The sequence below is a fragment of the Pteropus medius genome, unplaced genomic scaffold (genome assembly GCF_902729225.1).
Source record: "Pteropus medius unplaced genomic scaffold, Ma_sr-lr_union100, whole genome shotgun sequence".
In the NCBI taxonomy this organism is placed as follows: Eukaryota; Metazoa; Chordata; class Mammalia; order Chiroptera; family Pteropodidae; genus Pteropus; species Pteropus medius.
In genome coordinates this window covers 10,842,836-10,868,031 of record NW_024349800.1, presented here as the reverse complement: position 1 = coordinate 10,868,031, position 25,196 = coordinate 10,842,836, and the positions used below count along the sequence as shown (strand labels likewise).

The following is a 25,196-nucleotide window of genomic DNA, read 5'->3' as shown; positions in this document are numbered from 1 at the left end:
CTTTGGATTTATATACAGACTTTGAGGCTTAACTCTTCACCGACAACCCAGGTATTTTTGGTGCAATGACATTTACCCATTTTAGTAAAATTGAAACAATTAGAGTTGTATGAGCCTTGCAATCATTAGCAAGATAATTAAATATTCCAAATGTTAGTTTTTCTCATATGTATCATGAGAATAATATTACATATTTATTTGGGACTCTGGAGCAATATCAAGACAAGGACAGATATAAAAACTTAACTGACGTTTATTCAATAAATAATGGTGCAAGTAATATTTTGAAATGTTATATATTATTCATTGCTGATGATTTTTGTTCACACTTAAGCCTCTGTTTACTGAGGCTGAGGCTTTTAAGGTTCACAGAAAAAATCTAGATTAGAAGAAAGGTCTCAGTAGTAAGCTTTTGACTTCAAGACAAAGTTCCTTTTAAAAGGAAGTTTATGAACGATATGAGATCACTTAGAAAAAGCTTTTGCACATCTGATTTACACATATATATTATAACCCTCAATATTAGCCATTGTTTTCTAAATCTTATATGCATCAGAAATTCAATAATTCATTATTTATTTAATCTTCATTGAATAAGGATTTTAAAACAGTGATTTTTAATATAAGGATAATTAAGTATATTTTATAACATCATATAAATAAATTATTTTCACATTATACTAATTTTAGTCTTTGCTTGGTCTATTGTCATAAGGTCCAGTTAGAGGTATGTTTTTTGTACATAATTACAATTTGCTTTCAAGTGGCTTCTTTAAAGGAATCTCTACAGGTGACCATTTCAATGTTTACCTCTGATGTATAGGCATAAATAATTGATGATATCATATATTTGGCAGTCTAACTATAATTCTATTAGATTAAAATCATTCTTATATATGCTCACATGTTGAATGAAAAAAAATGTGGCTTTCTGATAATTCTGCTAATATTGCTTTTTACTTTATTTAATATTTATTTTATTTAATATTTCCTAACTCTCAAATCTATTTTAGGAAAAATAGATTTTGTTGTTTTTAAATCTATGTTATAATAATTAAAAAATGTTAATTATAAAATTGGATTAAAATGCTGGTTTCTCAGCATTTCTTGGCTTCCCAGATTATCAACTAGTTAGATTAGATTATCAACTAGTTAGATTATCAACTAACTAACTCTTTTGGGATTACCTAATTCTTCTATAAGTATTCACTGAGTACCTACTAATTTCCAGTCACTGTTCTTAATGCTGGTAAACAGCGAATGTTCCTGGCTTGCTGTAGTTTAAATTATATTCAGGAAACTATAAACACATGTACAAATTATTATAGTTTGTGTGATGATAAGTTATAGTGAAATATAAAGAAAGGGGAATCAGGATGAGGAATCAGGATGCGGAGATAGTGTTGCTATGTTATAAAAGTTGGCTAGAAAAGGCCACTCTGATAAGTGAAACACGATATACAAATTTCTATCTGGAATTTCAACCTGTTTCTAAAATAAAGACTTCTTGACTTTATTATGATCAATAAACATTTGTTAAGTACCATTTTCTCTGAATATTTATGCTTCATTGGTATTTTAAGAGCATGGGTTGGCAAACTATGGTCCACAGGCCAAATCTAGCCCACCATCTGTTTTGTATAGCTTTGTTTTTCTATATTATAATTTTCTATATTATAATTGTGAAAAATCAAATAAAGAATAATATTTCATGATGCATTTAGTGAATATTTGGGTAATTCAAATTTCAGTGTCCATAAAGTTTTATTGAGACTTGCTCACTTGTTCACCCACTGTTTATGGCTGCTTTCACTCTATAATGACCATATAGTTGCAACAAAGAGACCCATAAGAAGACCCACATTTGTAGCCTATGTTTTATGCTCTCTGGCCCTTTACAGGAAAATTTTCCCACTCCCCGTTATAGAAATATTAAACCTCTATATTGTATTTCTAGGAAAGCCATGATGCCAAATGTCATACTCGCTTGATCCAAATCTAATTTACTGGCTGAGTGGGCAGTTTCTGTGCATGTTTACACTTTGCCACTGTAAACAATTTCCTGGTCTACCTGCTTATCTGCTTAAGAGCATTCTCTGAGGTAGTAAGAGCAAGTACAGACAGCATTGCCTTTGTACAGGAAGCCTGTACAAGTACAGAATGGGGGTTGAAGCTCCAGAGGCAATCCCCAACCAAGTACAGAAGTCAATGATTCTCCTGTAATTTTACTTCTGGCATTATCATTTTCCTTTCTTTCTTATATCACTTATATCTTTGTTGGCCAATTCTATCTTCAATTATCCAATTTTTTTTGGAGGGGGAGGTAAAATGACAGTGTGTTTATCAGCAGAAAACTAAAAGGTAACACATTAGCCTGTGTCTGAACTCAATAACAGAAGTGCAATAATCAATCACCAGCAGACTTTGAAAGAAATGACATGACTGGTCATGATCATGATGTACATCTGTTATTTAAGTAGTGATTGTGGATTGAAGAGCTAGTAGCCGTTTGTACTCTATGCAAATTACTCACAGTTAATATATTGTAGTAACTGAAATTTGTGGGTGGGGGGGCTAGTGTTATTTAACTAAACCATGGTAACTAAAATTCGTGCATATCAGAACCATGCAAAGCAAAGACTGTCTGTATGTGGGGGAGACTGTAGAATTATGCTGCTTGGTACAGAAAAAGAGAACTAGAATGTTAGGGTATGATACTGATAGCCACTGCAAGGCCCTGCTGTAGGTACAAGCCTAATGGAGAAGCAGCCCTGCTTTGTTTTGGCTGAAGGAGAATCAAGACGATGAGAGGCACTGCTCTCTTCTTGACACACAGCAGCCATAGTGCAGCTTCTTATACACAGTGTGGCAGCAGGCAAGCAGAGGGCCTCTGGCTAGGAAGAAGGCATTTATAAGAAACTAAATAGTTTCAATTTTTCAAGTTGATATTCGTTTGAAGTAAAAGGAGAAAACACTAAGAAAACTGCATTATTGCATTGTTCTGTTTATCATCTTATGCATGATCGCTGTGAACACTAAATGGAGCCTAAAGATACATCCAAGTACGCTAATGGCACTCAAGACCACAAGAGCAGCAACTCTTCCCTTAGATAGTGACTGAGTGAACAGGAGAAGCATTAAAACCATCCTTTATTTCTCCAGATTTGCATAGCCTTTTTGTTGACAGCATAATCACATTCATAGGTCAATTAATGATTTTCAAAAAGCCAGATGTCTGATGAGACAGCCCTACATCTTTCGTGTGAACTCAAAGCAAATTTTCTTAACTTGGCTAATAATAGGAAGAATAATGGTGATAAAAACATAAAAGAGAGGAAAGCTCTACTTCTTAACTATAAAATAAAAACTTAATTTTTTTGAGTTTTTATTGAATCTTTTATTATAAAGCATATATTATAGTATTTTAATATTTAATGTGTACCTTGGATTTTCATATATTTAAAATTCAAAAATTATCTAACTTAAGGATAAACTTCAAATATATTTCTCTTTCTATTCAAAGGACTTGGCCAGATTATTTTATCCTGAATTTGTTTCATCATGCTGTATCATTATTAGTATTGTTGAAAGGTGTAAATGGAAAGTAAAATAGATAGGTGCAATTAACCATTTTGACCTGATTTTTACTTCCTTGGCTTGACCTAGACAAACTGCTTTAGCGAGAACTTTTAAAGAATAGCTTTCATACTGTAATTTTATAAATGGATAATTTTTAAAGCATTTAACTCAATAGCATAAGAAAATGATTCACTTAGAATTCTGTGTCAGAGAAACCTGAGCATTTGCAATTAGGTGGGGGGAATAACTTTAAAATGCTGTATGACTTTTTCTGAAGAAAAGCAGTACAATAAAAGAAAGCTTATTCTTTCATCTTTGCCCTTTTGAGTACTGCCCTACTTGATGTCTGCATCAGTAACTTCATTCAGTCACTTTGGTTCCACTCCAGTACCTTTTCTTTGAACTTGAAGTATATCATTAGAGATTACCAGTTCAAGGTCATCAGTTTGCACAAAGCTACAGAAACATGAATAACATCATGTCAGCCTAAGCCCAGTTTGTTTTTCAGACCCAAAGAGTTGTCTTCCAGAAGTGTCTACTTACTGAGCCACTACGAGATATTTTAGAAGAAACCATACTTCCCCAAGGGCCTCAGGGAAAACTAAGTAAAGTCAAAGTATCTGCTTTCTTTAAAATCCTTAGAATCAGGAAAGATATTCATTTCCTAAGTTAAATTCTGGTTGTTTACATGGTTGCCAGCGAGTCTTCAGCTCCTGGAAGCCAAGCTCTTTATTGAAGAGTGAAAGAAGGCTCCCTCAGGTGAAAAGTGAATCGTCTATCAGTGAAGTTTTCCTTTCACAGCTTCATCTGCACTAGAAAGAGACAAAGCTTAGTAACTACTAGGACTAGCTTGGCCACTGTTTCCACTGTTCTGAGGATAAAACAAAGTTACTATTACAGGTCAAATTTCTCAAAATTTAGTCTATTAATAACTTTATTTTGCCTTTTAGTAGTTAGAGGAATTGGGCCACATCACTGTACATTTTTTAGGTCTTTCAAGGAATGTGGATTGAATAATAGTATGTTATGATAAAATGCCCACTATAATGAAAAATTCTTGAGTACTCAGTGTGTTCTTTTTGATCCCTCTCCCTGTGAATGTGCAGTAATGATTATAAATATGCCCTTCTCTAAATTAAGTGTTCTTCTGCACACCCACAGGGGAATAAGTCTGCATGTGTTTGCACTTGTGTGGCTCTTCTCTGACAAACGAAGAAACTCCTCAGGGCTACTTAAAATTACTTCTGTGATGGGGACAGAGGATGAGAAGTAAAAGATTTAGAAATAAGTAAAGGTCACTACACTTTCACCTAATGTAGTACTTATTTAAGCCTTCACTTTGAAAAGAGTAAATATCAGATCATAGAGAGACTTCAACTAGTATGTTTTTGTAAGGGTGGGTGCTCGTTTATGAAAAAAGCAAAAATGTATTTTCCAAGAGTTCATAGTTCAGGTGGAGATCAATGAGACATCTTGTTCTTTCACTACACTTATGAAAAAGCAATTCAATGACTTATATTTCTGCCATACAGTCAGCAATACTAGAACTACAACTCAAATATCATGATAGCCATTTTATTTTTCATTCCCCAGTGCCCATATTTTCAATAATGGCTAGAAAAAAATCTAATAAATATTATGTGGAAAGTGTTTATCGGAGCTCCCTATCCAAAGTTTTGCTTTCCTAGATTCAGTTACCCCTGGTCAACCATGGTCTAAAAAAATATTGTGAAAAATTCCAGAAATAGACAATTCATACATTTAAAATTGCGTGCTTTGTGAGTAGCATGATGAACTCTCATTCATTCCTTCTTCATCCCACCCAGGAAGTGAATATCCTTTTGTCCAGGGAGTGTCCACATTTGTGCTACTTGCCGGTTAGTCGCATAGTAGTTTTCTCAGTTACCAGATCAGTCATCAGAAAGAAAGAAACCACATTCACATAACTTTTATCTCAGTATATTGTTATAGTTTTTCTATTTTACTATTAGTTATCGTTTATCTCTTCCTGTGCTTATTTTATAAATTAAACTCTATCATAAGTATGTATGTACAGGAAAAGAAATCTAGTAAATATGGGGTTTGGTACTATCCATGGTTTCTGCATTGTCTGGAGGTCTTGGAACATATCCCCTGTATATAAGGGAGAACAACTGTATATAGCAAGGACTTAGTTCATTTTTGGAAAATGTTAGTTATAAAAGTAAATATTTAATTTGAAAATGTCCAGTATGAGTTTATGTTCAACGAACATTTATTAAGAAAATGAAAAAATAAAATGTGCTTGTCATAATGCTTCTATATGTATGTTCTTTTGCTATAAAGTTATTTTAATATATGAGCTCTTTGCTGGAATAATAATAGAAATTATAACTACAAACTTTGACTTACCTTTTCAAAACCCTATTTCTTATGATATCATTAGCAACACCAAAAGCTACTTTCAGAAATAACAAATTAGTATTTTAATTATAGAACTAACATTTATGGTAAAATATTTAAAATAAGTTACAAATCAAAAACTCAACTTCTCCCATTTCTTAAATTAACTATGTATTTACTACATACACACTTACACACACACATGCACACACACTTCACATCTCCCAAAAAAAATTTGCATCGATTTAATGTCATCCAGCTGGTTTCAATGTCAACATCAAAATTATACATTTCCTAAATCTGTTGGAAATCTTATGAGATTATTTGTTAGAAAAGGTTAAGTGAATTTTCCAATGGTTGCATGTTATTCACACTACCTTCTAATTAATTGCCTGCTTATGTCATTAAAGTATTTCTATTTTAATGTTTCTAATTTACTTCTTGATTTATGAAAAAACTTTTATCAAGGAAATTCACCTTTTGTTATATTTCTAAAAAAATTTTGTTAATGTTCTTTTAGTTTTTTGTTTTTTTGTGTATTTTTGATAACTGTATTTTATATTTAAATAGTTGGTGATCACATATATATATATATTTACTTATAAATTCTATCTAGGTCATGTGGCTCTCTTCATAGGCCTTTGATTTTATGCCTGCCTCACAGTAAAAATTAATTACCTATTTTTTCATCTTCTAGAACATTGAAAGTTTGAGTAGAGTGTGACACAGGGAGGTTACTTAAAGCCTCCCTGCCTCTGTTACATGGAGCCCTGAGAAGAGAACCAAACACTTAGTGAGTTCTGTGGCCATATGTGCTATGTTTAGTCTTTGGTTCATCTAAAGTCATTCCGGTCTAAAGAATAAAGGCAGGAATTCAAGTTTATATATTTATTTTTCTCCAAAGTATCACTAGTTATCTAAATATTTTTTTAAAATAATAAAATGTCTTCCACTGATTTAAATAGCCACTTATATTATAAATACTCATATATATTAAGGTTATTCTGGCCTTTTCAGATTCATTAATATAGCTATTTTCCTTCATCATAAAGCAATTTTTAAAAATATAGTTATATAATACTCTTTAATATCTGGTAGGCCTTCTTCCTTCAAGATTCCTTTGTATTTAAAGATTGTCTATCTTTTAAATATGTATTTCCTAATATTTTACATTTGAATTTCCAGAGAAATGCAGGTATAATTTTATAAATATCTTGTACAAATATAATTATTATATTGAGATTATATAAGATAATAATTATTATTTCTGAAGTAACACGTCATCTCATTCAAAATTAGTATGATTCTTTCCATTCATTCAAATTAACATTTTAATTGTTTTAACTTTTTATCTAGAACTAGCATTTATCCTATGGATTTTATCTTTATATAATTTACTTTTAGTGATGCTATTTTAAATAAGTTCTTCTGTTTGCTATACAATCTACATGAATTTTATTTTAACAGGAAATTGCTTTGATTTTTGTATTTTGCTTATCTGATTTGGCAACTCCCAGAAATATTTTATTTTTCTAAGATTTTAAAGGTAATTTTTTAAAAATTATTAAGGTAGACTATTACATAAAATGTGAATAATTAAAATTATGTTCCATACTTTGGTCTCCCTTTACTATGAGCCAAGAAGTTAGCACCCTTTTGTATTTCCTGATTTTAGTGAAATGATTTTAAACCAAATAAATTTTTTTTCTGGTTATTCCCTTAATATCAGCTATTGCTGCATTCAAATGCCCCAGATCATTCTGATTTGTGGGTTTGTAAAAAGTCTTGGAAGTCAGATAACTGAGCTTATTAATATTGCATTAAAATGTAGTAAAAAGGCTTTGTGAGAAGACCTGAGGGCCTTTCTGCTGAGTTGGATAAAAGAGTTTTATCTTCTATATAGAAGCTTTTTGTGACATCTATTTTGTCAGGTCAAAAAATTTTTATCATTTTATTCTGTGCCATGTTCGAGATAAATAAGGTTGGTAAATATTTTAATTATAAATATTCTAATAAAAGCCCTGCCATCTGTAATGCCAAAACAGAGTGTGAAAGGATTAATTCCTATTGTTCCACCCAAAATAATCATATTTAGTTGTGTGAGCGAACTCCGAAGACTCAGAACCACATTTTGATGGAACATCTGGAACACTTTTTCCTCAGTTTTATATTTTGCGAAGGGAGTTTGTTGCTTTTTTTGTCATGAGGAAAATGCTTTTGTATTTGTATTGTATCTAGATAGTTCGTATCTATCTTATAGTTATGCAATTGAACTTGGAAAACAAACAGTTTATGAGTTTTAAAAATGCAAATTAAAATAAACTACACTCTATTGCTGCTGTAACATACTACCATAACCAGTGGTTTAAAAAACTGTCATCTTTTAGCTCAAAGTTTTGTAGTTTAGAAGTCTAAGATGGCACATCTAGATTCTTGGCTCAAGTTCTCAAAAAGCTGAAATCAGGGAGTTGGCTACTTTGTGTTCGCATTTGGAGCTGGAGGTCATCTTTCAAGCTCATTCGGACTATTGGCAGAATCTATTCCTTGTGGTTGTAGAATCAAGTGACTGTTTTCTTGCTGGTTGTCAAGTGAGGAAGATCCTGGGTTCCTAGAGAGTACCTTTATTCATTCTTATGCGGCCCCTTCCATCTTCAGACCAGCAAGTTGAGTCCTGCATGTTCCTCAAATCTCTCCGAATTCCTCTCTACTACAAATCTCTCCATTTTCAAGGAGTTATGTGATCAGGGCCACCCAGTTATTTCCTTATATTAAGGTAGACTGTGCCAGATAGCATAACAATCAATGGAGTGATTTCCCATCGTATTCAAAAGTTCTAGGAAATAGGTCATTAAATCTCAGGAAAGTGCATTTATAAAATTCTGCCTACCACATATATTAATTGCAATTATCTTATTCTATATCTAGGATGAGGTAGTCAAGTGAAGTGTTATCAGAGTGGGCTCTAGAGCCAGGTTAATACTGTGGATTCTTCAGTTACTGTCTAAGAGACACCGAGCAAGTTACTAAAGTTTTCTCTGATTCACCTTCTTTTCTGTAAAACTAGCAAAATAATAATACCCATCTCATCAGGTTTTTCTTAAAATTAAATGTACTAATATATGTAAATCTTTTAGAGCATAGGAAGTACTCACTGAATATTATTATTAAAATCTTATTTTTAAACTCTTTACTCAAAACACCTTTACTCAATATTTATTTAACAACCATATTTCAATAAAAAACAGGCATGATATGTTAAAAGTGAATAACATATATGTCATGATTTCCTTTGATGCTGTGACTACTTTATACAGAAAACGATCATTTCAGGAGTTATTTCAAATAAAGCCATATCAAAACATATATTACTATAAATGCTAGGCACTTAGCTTTTACCTGGTACATAGTTTTTGATAAATAAACTATGAAATGTACAAAAATATACAGAAATATATCGTAAGTAGTCTTATATCATATAGTCTTAAAAATACCTGCCATTTTATTTCACATTATTCTGAACATTAAGAATGAGATTCATCTTCGAATTACTAAGCACACACATTAAGTTAGGAAGTTTTACAAATTGCTTTAGATTCTATTAAATTATACTACGTGTTTTATAAAAAAATATTGTTACTGTACAAAGTGATGGCTCACAGAATAACAGCAAAATTCCCTAAAGAGTTAATGCAACCTTCAAAATACTTTAATAGCAGTGATCTAGAGTTTAAGATGCAAAACAACGGGGAACGAACCAGTACTAAAATAGTCTTCTATATAGCCAGATGTACTCATTATACCTGTTCTAATGGGTCTAAAGGGTATTCTAAATCAGTTGCTTAAACTTATGTTTTTGAATCTCAGAGTGGACATTCTAAAGTTTATGAAAGTTGTCAGGGTTCTTTCGTGCCTGCAGTCACACATTTTAAAGTCACACCTACACTTCCTGGGCATTTGAGATAACTACTGACAGTTTCATTAACAGAATAAGCCCAAAGTAACTATGTCTCAAAAATAAATTTTCCTTTTTAATTTCTTTCAAATGTATTGCTTGCTGCCAAAGCAGTCTACTCTTAATTGCATTCTGTTTTCAATTTATATAATGACAAATATTGCCTTGAGTTTAAGGAACAACAGAGGGTAATATTTCTCAGAGAGAATGGCTTTGTCCCTCTTCCTCTGACTTAGGAAACCACTAAGAAGAGTATACATACACAAGCAAAGAAAACAACAGAACTCATAAACAAATTGATAAATTGAAAAAATACGATAATAATAGAATTGGGAAGTTTATAAAGCAAGCTAATGAAGTGTACTGGTGAAGATATTTTTTCAAGGACATATTATTAATAACTTTCAATAGAAAAAGAGGAAGCATATTCTAACTTTGTGATCATTAAAAACTAGATACATGCTTACTATAAGAAAGCTTTACAAATCAAGAGATCCTGCTTTGTTTTATATTACTGAATGTTTGTAACTAAGAAACATCTAGGAGTGGAGTGGAAATAGGCTTGTCTTCTGGGGTAGGCAGAACAATGGCCCCTCACCGAAGCCTACTTCCTAATCCCTAGAATATGTTAGTTTACAGTTTACATAGTTATGTAGGGGACGGGGTATTAAAGCTCTGAAGGGAATGAAGGTTCCTAATTAGCCGACCTTGAACAGATTATTCTACATTAAATCAGATTATTCTTCATTAACTCAGATCAAGTTGGGGTGAGCCCAATGTAATCACAAGAATCACTGTCAGAGATGCAATGTTGCTGGCTTTGAAGATAGAAGAAGGGGTCGTAAAGAATGTGGTGGCCTATAGAAGATGAAAAAGGCAAGAAAACCACATCTCTCCCACCGTCCCCTAAAGGAAACGGAGCCTTGCCAACACCTTGATTTTAGCACAGTAAGATAACAAATGTGTGCGTTTTTAAGCCACCAACTTTGAGATAATTTTTCAAAGCAGCCATAGAGAATTAACATAACTTCTAATCTGAAAAAATGAACACAGGGAGGCATGACTATTTCTGATGTAGCAACTTTAGGACAAAATGTATGTCACCTTTGAGACCTAAAGATAGAGGAAGAACACTATAAAAGTAAAAAGTAATCCTGTCATGTGTTGAGATTTAAGACACATCTAGCTTATTTCAAATCAAGTCCTCACTTTCCTCTTTGAATAACAACATGTTTGGTTGTGTAGAAGCCATTCACTTCACATATTCCCAAGTATTTTCTCTTAGAAGAATGACTGTATCTCAGATTCTCTGCAGAGGTTTTGACCAATATTTTGAAGATTAAGGAAAGTACGGTTGCTCAAATATGTACTTCCTTATCGATCCATACCTGCAAAATATGGATCTAATAGAGTTGGGTTACTGTGGACTTAGATTACACTCTTTCTTCCGCCATCATTTGTCAAGAGTTAGTCATAGGAAAGAAGTAATTGCATATAATATGATTTTTAGTTAGGCATTCATGAAATCCCACACTATCAAGCTTTGAGAATTAAGATGACTTTGAAATTATTCAACAATTTAGTTTACGTTGGAATTTTGATTTGCATATAATTAAATAAAACATTCAATATGAAATATAATAAATATATTTAAGCATATGAGCACACTTATTTCAATAATATATCTTGTTACTAAATAGTATTCAGTGACTTATGAACATTACAATTTATTTTATTCTAAAAGTAATAATCCTTTCAAAATACTTAATATTTAATTGTATAGATATTAGCTCAAATTTTTAATAACACCAAAATCATATTTACTGCATTTAACCCAGGAGCTATATTTTTACTGTTTTGTTACCTTTGAATAAAAGTTTAGCATACATTAAATAATTTTTACTTCAATTAGCAAAACTTTTCCTAACAAGTTGTTTATACTGGTTTATTTCATTGCTGCTAGCTTGTAAAAAGTAAGAATGTTTTAATACATCATAAGTAAAATAGATTTTTTTTTGTGCATTAGTGAAAGTACACAAGAATTTTGACTCCTTTTGTAGGAATATTTAATCATTGAAGGTGAAACATTGGTAAATGTGAATCTGAACATTAAGATCAAACACTGAACCAATATCAGTGTTTGTTAGCTTATATTTTATGATATAAATGATTCTGAACTAACTCAAGGCAGACATTTTTAACATGAAATGTTTAACTGAATGCATTAAAACATATCTCTTGTTCAATTTCTACTTTATTATATTTTTTATATTTAGTATATTTCTCAAATTTATACATAAAAAGCTTTTAGGAAAGATGTTATTTTATTTAGAGATTGTAACATGATTGATAAAGGTATATCATTTTATGTCTAAATTCTATTAAGCTATTCTCCAGATACTTTTTTAAAAAAAGTTGAAAAGAGTATAACTAGTATATGTTTACATCTTAAATTGACTTTTAAAACTTTCTGTTATTTAAGGCATAAGATAAATTTAAAGAGAAACATAGTAAAGAATTTTTAAAATTTTCTCCACTCAGAATTGTACAGATAACATACAATCTTAGTTATTTAAAGGAATTTTAATAACTTTTTCAGGCTAGGATTATGTTACGCTTTTTTAATGGCAAACAGTAATAGAAGCAAGTTGTAAAATCTGACATAACTGTGTTATGCCCCAAAATGATTCTATTGAATTGACAGTGTAGCATAAGACCATTATGTATTGAACATTTGCGTCAATTTGATTATTAGTGTTTGCCAAGAAGAAAAAATATAGTTCTAGTTAAGTTACCACTCCCTTTGTTTTTCTGCCACATTTTCTTTAAGAAAAATGAATGTGAGAAGAATGTTTTCACATTCTAATTTTACAGCGCTAATAATTTGTATACCTTGGGCAAGTTGTCTGTTAAATTAGTAGTAAATGGTGACTATTTGATTTTGTTTTATCAGGAGCTACAACCATAGAGAAATATGACCTCAGAACAAATTTGTGGATCCAGGCAGGGATGATGAACGGCAGGAGATTGCAGTTTGGTGTGGCTGTTATTGATGACAAACTCTTTGTAATTGGAGGTCGAGATGGCTTAAAGACATTAAACACTGTTGAATGTTACAATCCCAAAACCAAGACTTGGACTGTCTTACCGCCAATGTCAACACATAGACATGGTCTAGGTAAGATCTCTTACTTTATTGATATTATGTTTAGAAATATTTTTATTGATAGTGAAAATGTATGTAAAAATATAGTATTATTGTCATCAATTATCATTAACTTTAAGTAAATTGTAGGCTTATTTGAAACATTTTTTTTCAAGTTTTGATGTTTTCTTGTGTTGGCCATTGTGCATTAAACTGTTGAGAAAGCTGTAAAAGATACCAAAATGAGTAGACCTCGAGCTATCCTCAAAGTTTTCATAATGCGACATTTATTCAATAGGTAAAATTAGGTTCCTGATTTGATATTTAAAAAATGCAAAACTATCAAGAAGAGGCCAAAATAATGCAACCTAGAGAAAAAAAAGTTAATGTAAATTGAGGAAAATTGAATTAAGATGACTCACTCCACATTACTAGATAGACCAGTGTAGCTATATATTTGCACTTAAATGATACTACCCTGAAAAATCTTTAGGGAGAGCAATACAGGTTTAGAGAGACAGTGACACATCAGCTGGCACCAGGGGGCAATATGATGGGATTCATTTGATCTCTAGTTTGGAGTATCCTGGATATGAGAGACTATTTGGATCCAGAAGGTCTGGGTTTGAGTTTTGAATCTACCATTTAATACTGGTATGATTTGGGGCCAGCTCTTAAACTACGAACCTTAGGTTCCTGATTTACCACCAATTCAAGGTTATTAAGAAGATAAAAATTTAATGAGGATAATGAATATAAAATCACTTTGTAAATTGTAAAGTCCCATACAAATATTTGAAAAGAGGAATTTAAGATGAACAGTTCCTGAATTTGCACTTTGTATTGTGGGAATTGTAAGAAGTGTAAATTACTTTTTTTGAAGACTTGAATTATGCCAGAGAGTTGAATAAGTGCCTTTCATATATTGCAAATATGTACATTACAGAGATATCAGGGTTTAATTGCAAATCCACTGATATAAACATTTATAGGCAAGCAAAATCATACAGCATTTCAAAAAACAAATATTAATGTTCAACTCTGAGGTCTCCAAAACTGCATTCTCATTCTTGTCTACTGTACCATCAATCTAAGCAAAAGTAAATAAATAAACAAATAAAGGCTCTAAACTAAAGCAAATTATCTTTTGATCTTGTTTACCTAGGTTGCATTACCTTTTAATCTTGTTTACCTCCCTCTTCAGTTGGTGCATTAGTAAAATTAAAGAATATTAAAAATTTTCTGGAAATCTTTTCGAATAACTTTAAATTTTAAATTTCTGTTTTAAATTAAAGCCATATAATTTCTCTAAATCACATAGAACCCAATTATAATATGAAAAATATGAATGGCAAATGGTTTTTCCCAGGTAATATTCATGAACATAAAAGGTTTCTTATGATTTTTTTTTAATTTCAAATATTTTGGATGATTTTGGCTTTCATATCTATGTAAAAGGCCTATGTGTTGTTTATATTAACTATCTAGCTAACTGCCTTTGTTTCTGTTTTGGAGGAATGTGGAGAATGAGCACTTTGGATTGGAATTTTAGGAATTTAATGTCTTTCTTTCTTTTTGTTTTAGATAATTCAATTCCTTTCCATTAAGGTGTGCTACAGTCCAATTGTGTAGGAGATTTGCATGTCAAGAGAACACACAAAAATTTTCACCAAGAATACATGTTAGGTGGTGTAATTTCAGGTGTTTAAAGTATACTTAGGAGGTAATGGTTTGCCTCAAATCCTATCACATAGGCACCAGTGCTGAGCAGGATGGTGGTCTTTGACAGTGTATTTTAGTTTGTTTCATTTGTTAAAGAGTTCATTGTAAACGTATATGTGGAAGCAAGACTACACAAAAAATTATATGAGCTAAGTCTCCTAAACATCTAAAATGTAATGCAGTATTTCTTACAAGTTTTAATGACTCAAAAGAAACTCTAGTTGTCCACTATTTGCATGCCTAAGCTGCTATTGTTTTGCATTTTTGTTCTGCTTCACTTCTGTTATCTAAGAGATCATCTCTCCTCCATGGCTCATGCCATTGGATTCTTCTGTGTTTTACTTCCTAATGGTTAATATTTTGTGTCAGTTTTTTAAAAATTCCCAATTATAGTACTCCCCAAGATATGATGTGACCGAGTTAGAAGGTAATATTATATCATAGAGCACCATTTCTGGGCACAGTTTTGATTGCAAAGTGCCTCATCGATTGCTAGTAATGCCCAGTACCTAGAAAACTGCCTTTGACTTGGATGGTAATCCAAGGTCCAATCAGTTGAAGACAGAGTGACAGTAACACAAGACACATATGTGTTCTCTGATGAAACAGAGTGCTTCCTTTATGATCAATCACATTCCTTAAGATCAGCTGAATCTTAGGAAGTTTAGCATTACATGTCATACTCAAATGCAATTAACATCCTAGGCCTAAAATTCCTGTTCCTTCAATATAATATATCAGTCTTTGATTTCCCTTCTTCTCTCTTTCAGAGGCTTCTATTACATAGTTGTTAATATTTCTTATTTAATACATCACATTATTTAATGTTGTCTTTATCCCTTCTTGATGAATAATTTTAATATCCAGCCCTCCAAATTGTTATTAAGCTGTGTGCATCATGATATTCATCTTATGTATTTATGTCTTAATCTTAGTTAGTTTTTACAGTCTATTCCTACTTGGTAATTCATTATAATTGCTTTTTTCTTAATGATGTTAATAACATCCCTTATCTCTGTGAGACTATCACGCCTTTTTCAAATTTTAATCTGCCTCTTTAATTAATTCTTTTTTATTTATTACAGGTGATCATCATCCTCCTCCCCTTCCTCAGACTCCTTCAAGAGCTCTCTTGTCTTACTTTTCTTTTTCTTGTTAGCCTTACTTTTCTCTTTCTTTTATTAGTCAGCATTTCTCTTCTTCTGTTTCTCTTCCTCTTTTCCCTCTTCTTCCTCTTCCTCATCTCCTTCCATTTCTTCTTCTTCCCTCTCTTCTAATTCTATTTAGCAATATCATCATGGAAATATTAATTTTTAACTGTGTGCTCATATGGATGTATAAGATGATTTGGCTAATTATATTAAGGGCTAAGGCGTATGCCATTCTTTGTGTCACTCCTAAACATTTGGGGAGGCGGGGGTTACACCTGGACATGAAGCCCTGAGACAGCAAGCTGAATTTGCTCAACCTATCTGCTGTTATTTCTAGCACATAGTCCTAAGGACACATCTATTTACCAAAATTTGCTCATAAATTCCCTTGAGCCTTTCTTCCTTGTCTCTGATGCTCTTACCATAGCTGGGAGCTGAGATGGGAAGGAAATGTTCTGGACCAGCAAGGCTGTTTTGTTTGTTTCTGCTGTTAGCAATTCCACATCCAAGCTGGGCTCTGATGACAACCTGATGTTATCCATCCAGTTATGGCAAGGTCTGAACATCACTGCCTTGCAGTATAGAAAGTGCAATAGGTCTTCTGAAGAAAACACTATGTGGTGGTAAAAAGAGCTCAAATTAAGTTTTTTCTCCAAGATAGTCACTCACAGCAGTACCTTGAATTTTGTCTCACTGAGGAAGTTGCAACTGAGTTCTGATTCTTTAAGTGTTTTTTTATAATTTCGATGTTGGTGTTTCACGACTCTCCCTTTGGTGTAATTGACAGGATCAGTTTTAAGTGTAAACTAACTGCCACCTGAGCTACTTTTCTATTTGTTCAGAAATTAGAACGTCCATATTATTTGCCATATAGTTAATCAGTACCTACTATGCAGTGATATTACAAAATTGACCATGTGATTCCATATTATACATTTAAGTGACAAGAAGCTAAAGTCTAAAGTAAAATTAAAAATATGTAAAATAAAATCTCATTTTATTTGACCTATATACCCATTCATCGTTAATTTGTATGGAAAAAAAAATACTGTGATTTTAAAAGCACGTCACATGAGTTCTTTGGTTGCTAAAGATAATTATGTGGCAAAATAAGTTTCATATCTATCAATAAATGAAGAAAGTTTCTTATGCTAGATAAAACAACATATAAAAATTATATTCATATTGAACATGTGACACAAGGGAGCAATGCATCTACCTAGAGAATTAAACTAATTAAGACCACAGTTCTCTCAATATGCTGTTTTCATTTTAGCATTTATGTCTTTGAAGCACATAATTCTATATATCATGTCTTTATTACTGCATTTTACATTGTATAAAATTGAACAAGACATTACTTCAATACACTGTTAGCAATTGAATCTTTTTAGGAGAAATTGATGAAAATAATAAAGCTACTGTTTATTATGGATTTTCTGAACACCAAGCACTATGTTGTATGTAAAAAATATAATAGGAGTTGTTTTTGTTTTTATGTTCTTTTTTTCTAACTTTTAAATCGAGATGAAATTCACATACCACAGAATTAAATTTTAAAGAATAGAGTTGATACTTTTAAGAAAATTCAAAGACTTGTTCAGCCATCACCATTATCAAATTCCAAAATGTTTTTATCATCCTATAAATAAACCCTGTACCCAATAGCAGACAGTCTTCATTGCCCCATATCCCTAGCCCTTAGCAATAATTAATCTACTTTCTGTCTTTATGTAATTGCCATAAAGACAACTTGTGGTCTTTTGTGTATGATTTCTCTCACATAGCATAATTTTTTCAAAATTCATCCATTTTGTAGCACATATCAATATTTCATTCTTTTTATAACAGAATAAGATTTCACTGTTAGGATTTACCACATTTTGTTTATACATCATCAGTAGAAGGACATTTGAGTTGTTTCTACTTTTTGGTTATTATGAATAAACTGTTATGAACATTCATATATATGCATTTTTGTGTGAATATACATTTTCAATTCTGTTGGATAGATACATGAAAGGAGAATTGTTGAGACATGGTAACTTTACCTTTAACTTTTGGAAGAACTGTCAAGTTGTTTTCATAATGGCTGCACCATTTTCTATCTCCTCAACAATATTTGAGGATGCCATTTTTTTCACATCCTTGTCAACACTTGTTATTATCCATTTTTTATTATAATAATCTTAGTGTATATAAATTGGCACTTCTTGTAATTTTATAGGCATTTCTCTAATAAATAATTTTGAGAAACATTTTACGTATTTCTTGGCCAGTTTTATATCTTTCTTGGATAAATCTCTCTTTAAACATTTTGTCCATTTTTTGTTTCGGATATTTTTCTTTTTATTATTGAGTTGCAATTGTTTATTTTATATTCTGTATAAAAATCATCTGTCATATATAAGATTTTCAAATATCTTTCATTCTATTGGTTCTACTTTAATTTTCCCATTAGTGTCCTTAGAAGAACAAAAATTATTAGCACAATAAAGTTCGATTCAATTTTTTCTTTTGTTGCTTGTGCTTTTGGTAGCATATCTGAGAAAATATTGTCTAATCTATGGTCATGAAGATTTATGCCTATGTTTCCTTTTAGAAATTTTATGTCTTAAATTTAAAAATATGATCTATTTTGAATTAATTTTTTTCTATGGTGTGAGGTAGAGTTCAACATCATTTTTTTGCATGTTGTCTCAGCACTATGTTGAAAAGACCTGTTTCATTGAATTGTCTTGATATCCTTGTCAAAAATCAATTCATAAATATGAGGGTTTATTTATGGACTCTCAATTATATTTCATTAACATCTATGTCTATCCTTATGCCAGCATCACACTGTCTTAATAACAAAGTAATTAAATAAGCTGGCATAAGCTTTATAGTAAGTTTGAAGTTGGGTAGTATCAGCTCTCAGACTTTGTTCTTCTCCTCAAGAATTTTTGGGCTATTCAGAATCTCTTACATGTCCATACAAAATTAAGAATCAATTTCTCAATTTCTGTAAAAAGGTATCTGGAATTCAGATATTGATTGGATTGAATATGTAAAGCAATTTGTGAGTTTTGCCACTTTAACAATATTGTCTTCCAATCAATAAACATTAGATATTATTCTGTTTATTTAGGTCTACTTTCTTTTACTTCTGATAATTTTATTGCTCAATAGTCTACTATATTTTATACTATTGTAAATCAAATAATTCCTTATGTTTGTTTTCAGATTTTTTATGGCTGTTGTATATATTTGTGTATTGAACTTGTATCCAGAAGCCTTGATGAACATTTTTATTAGATTAGTAGATTTTTGAGGATTTCTTATGATTTTATATCTAATAAAATCATTTTATCTGAAAAGAGAAATAGTTTTACTTCTTTCTTAAATTTACTTATTTTATTTATTTTACTTGCTTATTTACTTTAGCTAGAACCTCCAGGACAATACTGAATAGAACTGGCAAGAGAAGACATTGTCACCTTGCTCTTAAATTAGGAAAAGAGAGTTTAGTCTTTCATCATTAAAGAGAATGTTATCGATTTTTTGAGGTGGGTAGATGCTAAGATCCTTTATATTTCTAGTCAGCTAAGTGTTCTATCATAAAAAGGATGTTAGGTTTTGTCAAATACTTTTCCTGCATGTTTTGAAAAGAATATGTATTTTTTTTTCTACATTCTATTAGTATAGTATATTATATCAATTGAATTTTAGATATTCACCTATCTTCTCTAGATAAATCTCACTTGGTCATTGTCTACAATTCTTTATATATGTTGCTGTATTTAGTTTGTTAGTATTTTGTGGAATATGTTCCATCTGTATTAACAAGGGATATTGGTATATAGTTTTCTTGTGATATCTTTGTCTGGTTTGAGTATTACAGTAATTCTGGTTTCATAGAATGAATTGGAAATGCTCATTGATTTTCTATCTTGTGGAAGAGTATGTGAAGAATTTGTGTTAATTCTTCTTTAAACATTTAGTAGCATTCATCAGTAAAGCCAAGGAAGCCTGGTCTTTACTTTGTGGGAAGTTGTAAAATCACTAATCACTACTTTCCTACTGGTCTGTTCAGATTTTTCATCTCTTCTTGACTCAATTTCTGTAGTTAGTGAATATCAAGGAATTTGTCCATCTCATTTAGGTTATCAGAATTGTTTGCATACAATTCTTTATAGTATTCCCATATAATCCATTGTATTTTTTATGAGATTGGTAGTTCCCTATTTATTCCTGATTTTAGTAATTAAACATTTCTCTCTTTTTCTCTTATTCAGTCTAGGTAAAGGCTTGCAAAATTGTTGATCTTTTTAAAGAACAAATTGCTAGTTTTATGGTTTTATTTTGTTTTATAATTCACTATTTTATTTATATCCACTCATATATATATTTCTTTTCTTTCAGCTTGCATTGGATTTGCTCTTATTATTCTACTTCTTAGTGTTATTGATTAGAAACCCTTCCTAATTAAGATTTTTACAGTTATATATTTCCATGTAAGCACTGCTTGAGTTGTACTCCATAAGTTTTGGCGTTTTGTGCCTTCATTTTCATTCATCTCAAAATATTTTTAACTTTTTTCATCTTCTTTGACCACTGGTTATGTAGCAGTGTTTTTAATTAACACATATTTGTTATTATTGTCATATAAATTACATGTTTATACATTATATATTCATCAACACAATTTAAAAATTATTGCTTTACTCAATTGTCTTAAAGTAAGATAGGGGGAAATAGAGTTATAGAGAAAAAATACATTTATACTTTTTTAATATTTGTTACCAGTGTTCTTTATTCTTCGTTTAAATTTGTGTTTTGGTAGAAATGTCTACATTTTGGTCCAAGGGACTCCTTTTAATATTCCCTGTAGGACGGATCCACTAGCAACAGATTCCCTCAGTGTTTCATTTTTTGTTTGTTTAACCAAGGTATGTGATTATTTTTCCTTTATTTTTGAACGATATAAAATTCTTAAGAATCTTTTTATTTTAGCACTTTGAATATGCTATTCCACTGTCTTCTGGCCTCTTTGTTATCTGATGAGAAATGAATTGTTAATCTTATTGAAGGTGCCTCATATGTGATAAGTTGATACTCTTGCTACTTTCAAGATTCTCTCTTTATCTCTGGCTTTTGACAGTTTGTGATGTGCCTTCTGGTGTGCATATCTTTGGTTTATCTACTTGCAGTTCTTTGAGCTCAGCTCTCTCTTCTAGCTCAGCTGAGTTCCTAGCAAGACAGAGTTGTAAACTGCCTACTGGAGTGTTGAAGGAATGCTCCAACATGCATACTGAGCAAAGACAAGTTTTCCCCAACTCCCCGCATAAGGAGGCCTTGGCAGAGGTGCTTGAAGAAGATCCCTTTCCAAGATTTCAAACTAGGAGACCTGAGAATAAAGATGCATAGACTAGGAATGCAAATATGTGAAGTGCATGATCAGAGCCAGAAGAGCCAGAGGGGTCTGAGTCCTTGACTCAAACTCCCTTGAAAAGACTGCAATGCATGGCTGTGCACTAAGGCTAGTGTGGGAGAGCAGCTTTCCCCCATACAGCCTATCAGGTAAAGTTTTTGAAATCACCTGTGATCAAGTCTGCAAAATCACATAAATTTTTACCAGGAGCTGGACTCCTCATGCCTTAACCTTCACTTTCTGCTTACATGAATTTCCAAGGTTGCCTAGAGATGAGAGAGCTTAGTATCATCTCAGAATTTACCTGAACATGTACACAGAACTGAATACACACATGACCTTGAGAGTAGCAGGAAATGTCAACCTTTTCAAATCTCCCCATGGACATCTCATCCTCAGCTCTACTTTTAAGATTTTTACTCAGCTTTTTGTTTGCCCAAACTGTTTTCACCACCTCTGGCATTTGTGATGTTAAACACAGTTGACCTTTACCACCTAGGAATACCAGGTACTGTAGGCATTAAATAAATAAATAAATAAGTAAATACAGTTGACTCTTGAACAACACTGGGATAGGGGTGCAACCTTTCCCACAAAAATCCTTGTGTAACTTAAGTTGGCCCTCTACCTACATGGATTTTCAATCAGAGACTGAAAATGCTGTTTTTGGTCTACTGTTGGTTGAATTTGCAAATGCAAAACCTGAGGATACGAGGGCAGACTGTCTGTTTATTGAAAAAAATCTGAGTGTAAGTGGACCTGAGCAGTTCAAACTTGTGTTGTTCAAAGGTCGATTGTGATTGCCATTGATTTTTCTTTTTTTTTGACACACACCCTGGACATTCTCAGTAAGAATAAGCCTTAGTCATGTCAAAAATGGATAAGTCCTGCAAGCAAAGGTTTCCAGAGAGCTGCCAGGCAGGTTGGATAACAATTTCCTGAGGAACTGACTTTTGAGGAATTTCCAAATCTATACTGCCTCCTCCAGTGGATGCCAGACTGCTGATTTCATGACTGCCTTGATTGTGAGGTTATTGGTTTTCAATGTTACTGCAAAGCCAGGAGGAGGCGATGGGAATAGGACATGTTAAAACATCATGGAATTCATTGTTCTTATCTAATCAGCTATTTTTCTTAAATAAATGCTCCTCAGATATTTTTAACCCTTTATATATTTCCCTAAAATCTGATTTTGACACTTTTTCCCAATGTTCTCATCACTTTATGGACTAATAGATCTTTGTAGGTCCTTACTCTGCCATTTCTGCAGATGTCAACAATGGGGTAGATTGTTTTTACATGGGTACAGTAAGCAGAAATTGACCAATCCATGAGCAAAAGGGGTCTCTTGAAAACATAATCATTATTAAAAACTTAGAAATGATGTACATGGTCTAGCTATCACAACAGGAAAGCATTTTCAAAGCAATGAGAATAATACTTACAATGGCCTTTGTCAAGGATGCTGGTAAAAAATTAATTCTTCCTTTAGATGGGAGGTCAGCCACTCTTGAGCTAAAAAATAAGACATACATAATGAACAAACATAATGTATGAATCCCCAAATGACACACTTTAACAAAACAAACAAATAAATAAAACATAATGGTTAGCTTAAAAAATTGACTGTATGTCCTGGAATCTGACTGAAACCAAAACAGACTTGATAGTTAATTCAAGATGAAAATTACATGCCTTTGAAAGTCTGGTGAGGATGAAGATGCTTCCATGAAAGACACTGCAGCTAGCACCTATTCTTGATCTGTGAGATAGCTCTGAGTTATATTGCACTAGAAACTAGATATTGCTGCAAACTTTGCCAATTCGAAAATTTGTTTGTTTGTTTGTTTATTCTTCAATGCTTTGCTCATTTCAGTTTTAAAATTCTTGTTGGGAGCTTTAAAACCTTACTGGTCAAACCAAGCTTATAGGCGTAGGCATTAGTTTTTCAGAGTCAAGATAAAAGCAACTCAACTTATTTAAATTAATAACCTGAATTTATGTATAAGAAAAGGGAACCCAAAGTGACATTTACTATGAGTTGTTTCTATTGCTTTTAGAAACTATACTTATAACAACAAATAATAAATGGACTGAAGAAAATATCAGCATAATAAAACCTTGCATTTGTTTGTGATATAACTCATTATAAACTGTCAGTTTTCATTGTCTTAAAAGGAGCACTTGCTTCAGGTTAGTCCATTTCTTTAATTATATCAGTATATGTTTGTCATTTTTGTGTCTCTTTTACTTAAAAAGTAGCTCTCTCACAAGACCAAGAGGGTCTACATATCTTTAAAAGAGTTCTTTCTTAAAGTTTTGCAATTTTTCACAAGGAAACAAAATTCAAAACTACCTATTCAGTTTTATGTATCAGATATTAAAAAAAAAGATATAGTGAAAAGGAAAAAAATATATAATGAGTACATGGGGATGCAAATAAAAGACTTAATTCTTTTGATAATATACATTCTTATACACATACTGAAATACACATACACACAAATATATATACAGACCCACAATTTTCAGTACTTATGCACGTCTGATGAAATAGGAAAATTTCTGGAGAAAATATAGGGCATCAAAAGAAGTTTTTTTTAGAGCAGATAACTACCTTTTTATATGAAACTTTAAATTTGAGTAAACAAGATCATAAGGTCACTTTGCTTTTTATTTATGCAAATATGATATACATACAAACATGAGTATAGTTTTAAAAAATATTTTAGTTATTTCTTTCTTTATTTTCATTTTATCAGTTCCTCTTGGAAATATCACACATGTACCATTAATAATGCCAGCAAAAAAGAAAAGAAGGGAAGGAGGGAGGGAGGGATGAAGGGGAAACAACAAATGCCAAGACTCTTCTTAATAGAATGTGATCTAACATACTCTGATTTATAAACTATAAATATCAGCAAAATCCTTCTTATATATTTAGTCTTCTATGGTCCTGTTACCTATTGAATTCTAAGATTAGATATCGCATAGCATCATTGCACTGAGCTATGTTCTTGTTTAAATAAACATTTATTGAAGACTTTTTAGTGCTAAGAATTCCATTAGGTGTTGGGGAACAAGAGATGAATCAGAAACAATACCTATCTTCAATATTATACATGCTAGTTATATACACTAGTTGCAAACGTTTTCTTACAAATAAAAATTATGCATCCAGGGCAAGATATTGTTTTCCTTAATCTATTATTCATTTCCAGAAGTAAAATTTCATATCACAAAAAATGTGTGTTTAATCCTCAAGGTGGTTCTTCTATGATATGTGCATATCCCATTTCTTAAAGAATTATATTATATCTTTCTACATGGTATTCTACTGTGGAATACAGGCGACATTGTATTCTGCAATGGTGTTAACAATTTATGGATTGAGTATAAATTATCCCCTTTACTATACTGGTAGTGCTTTGGTTAAATGCCAAAAGCTAATAGAATATCTAGAATACTGACCCTTCAAACTAAGATCTGAATACAATTTCTTCTTTGTGAGAAACCTTTAGAGAGATATCTGCTTGATCTAAGAGTATTAATATTTTCTTCCTGAGCAACTGGTCAGTTTTTATACCAAGAATATTGTAGATAATGTAACTATGTAGGTTTTTCTCTGTGAGTTAAATGTTATAAAGTCTAGAATTAAATTTGCAGTCTGATAGTAACAAATATGAATGCATATTCTGCAGCAATCTCACATGTAGCTCTAGTTTATATGTCTTTGTTTTGCTATCTTCTTTAGCATCTAGTTTTAATCAAATACCTCCATCTATATTTTATATATTTTTGGAATCACCTTAGTTTTTCAATAATACAATCATATATTAAGTTAAAGATAAG

At 31.7% G+C, this 25,196-nt stretch overlaps 1 protein-coding gene and 1 pseudogene across 2 annotated transcripts in view; one reads left to right on the top strand and one right to left on the bottom strand.

Moving 5' to 3' along the window:
• Nucleotides 1-25,196, top strand: part of KLHL1 (kelch like family member 1) — a 273,818-nt gene that overhangs the window by 204,866 nt on the left and 43,756 nt on the right. For both annotated transcript variants that reach the window (XM_039886823.1, XM_039886824.1), the window contains one exon: nucleotides 12,867-13,091. In XM_039886823.1, coding sequence (XP_039742757.1) covers nucleotides 12,867-13,091 — 225 coding nt within the window. The remainder of the gene's footprint in view (nucleotides 1-12,866; nucleotides 13,092-25,196) is intronic.
• LOC120621495 (AP-1 complex subunit sigma-1A-like) overlaps nucleotides 22,140-25,196 on the bottom strand; it is a 113,406-nt pseudogene continuing 110,349 nt past the window's right edge.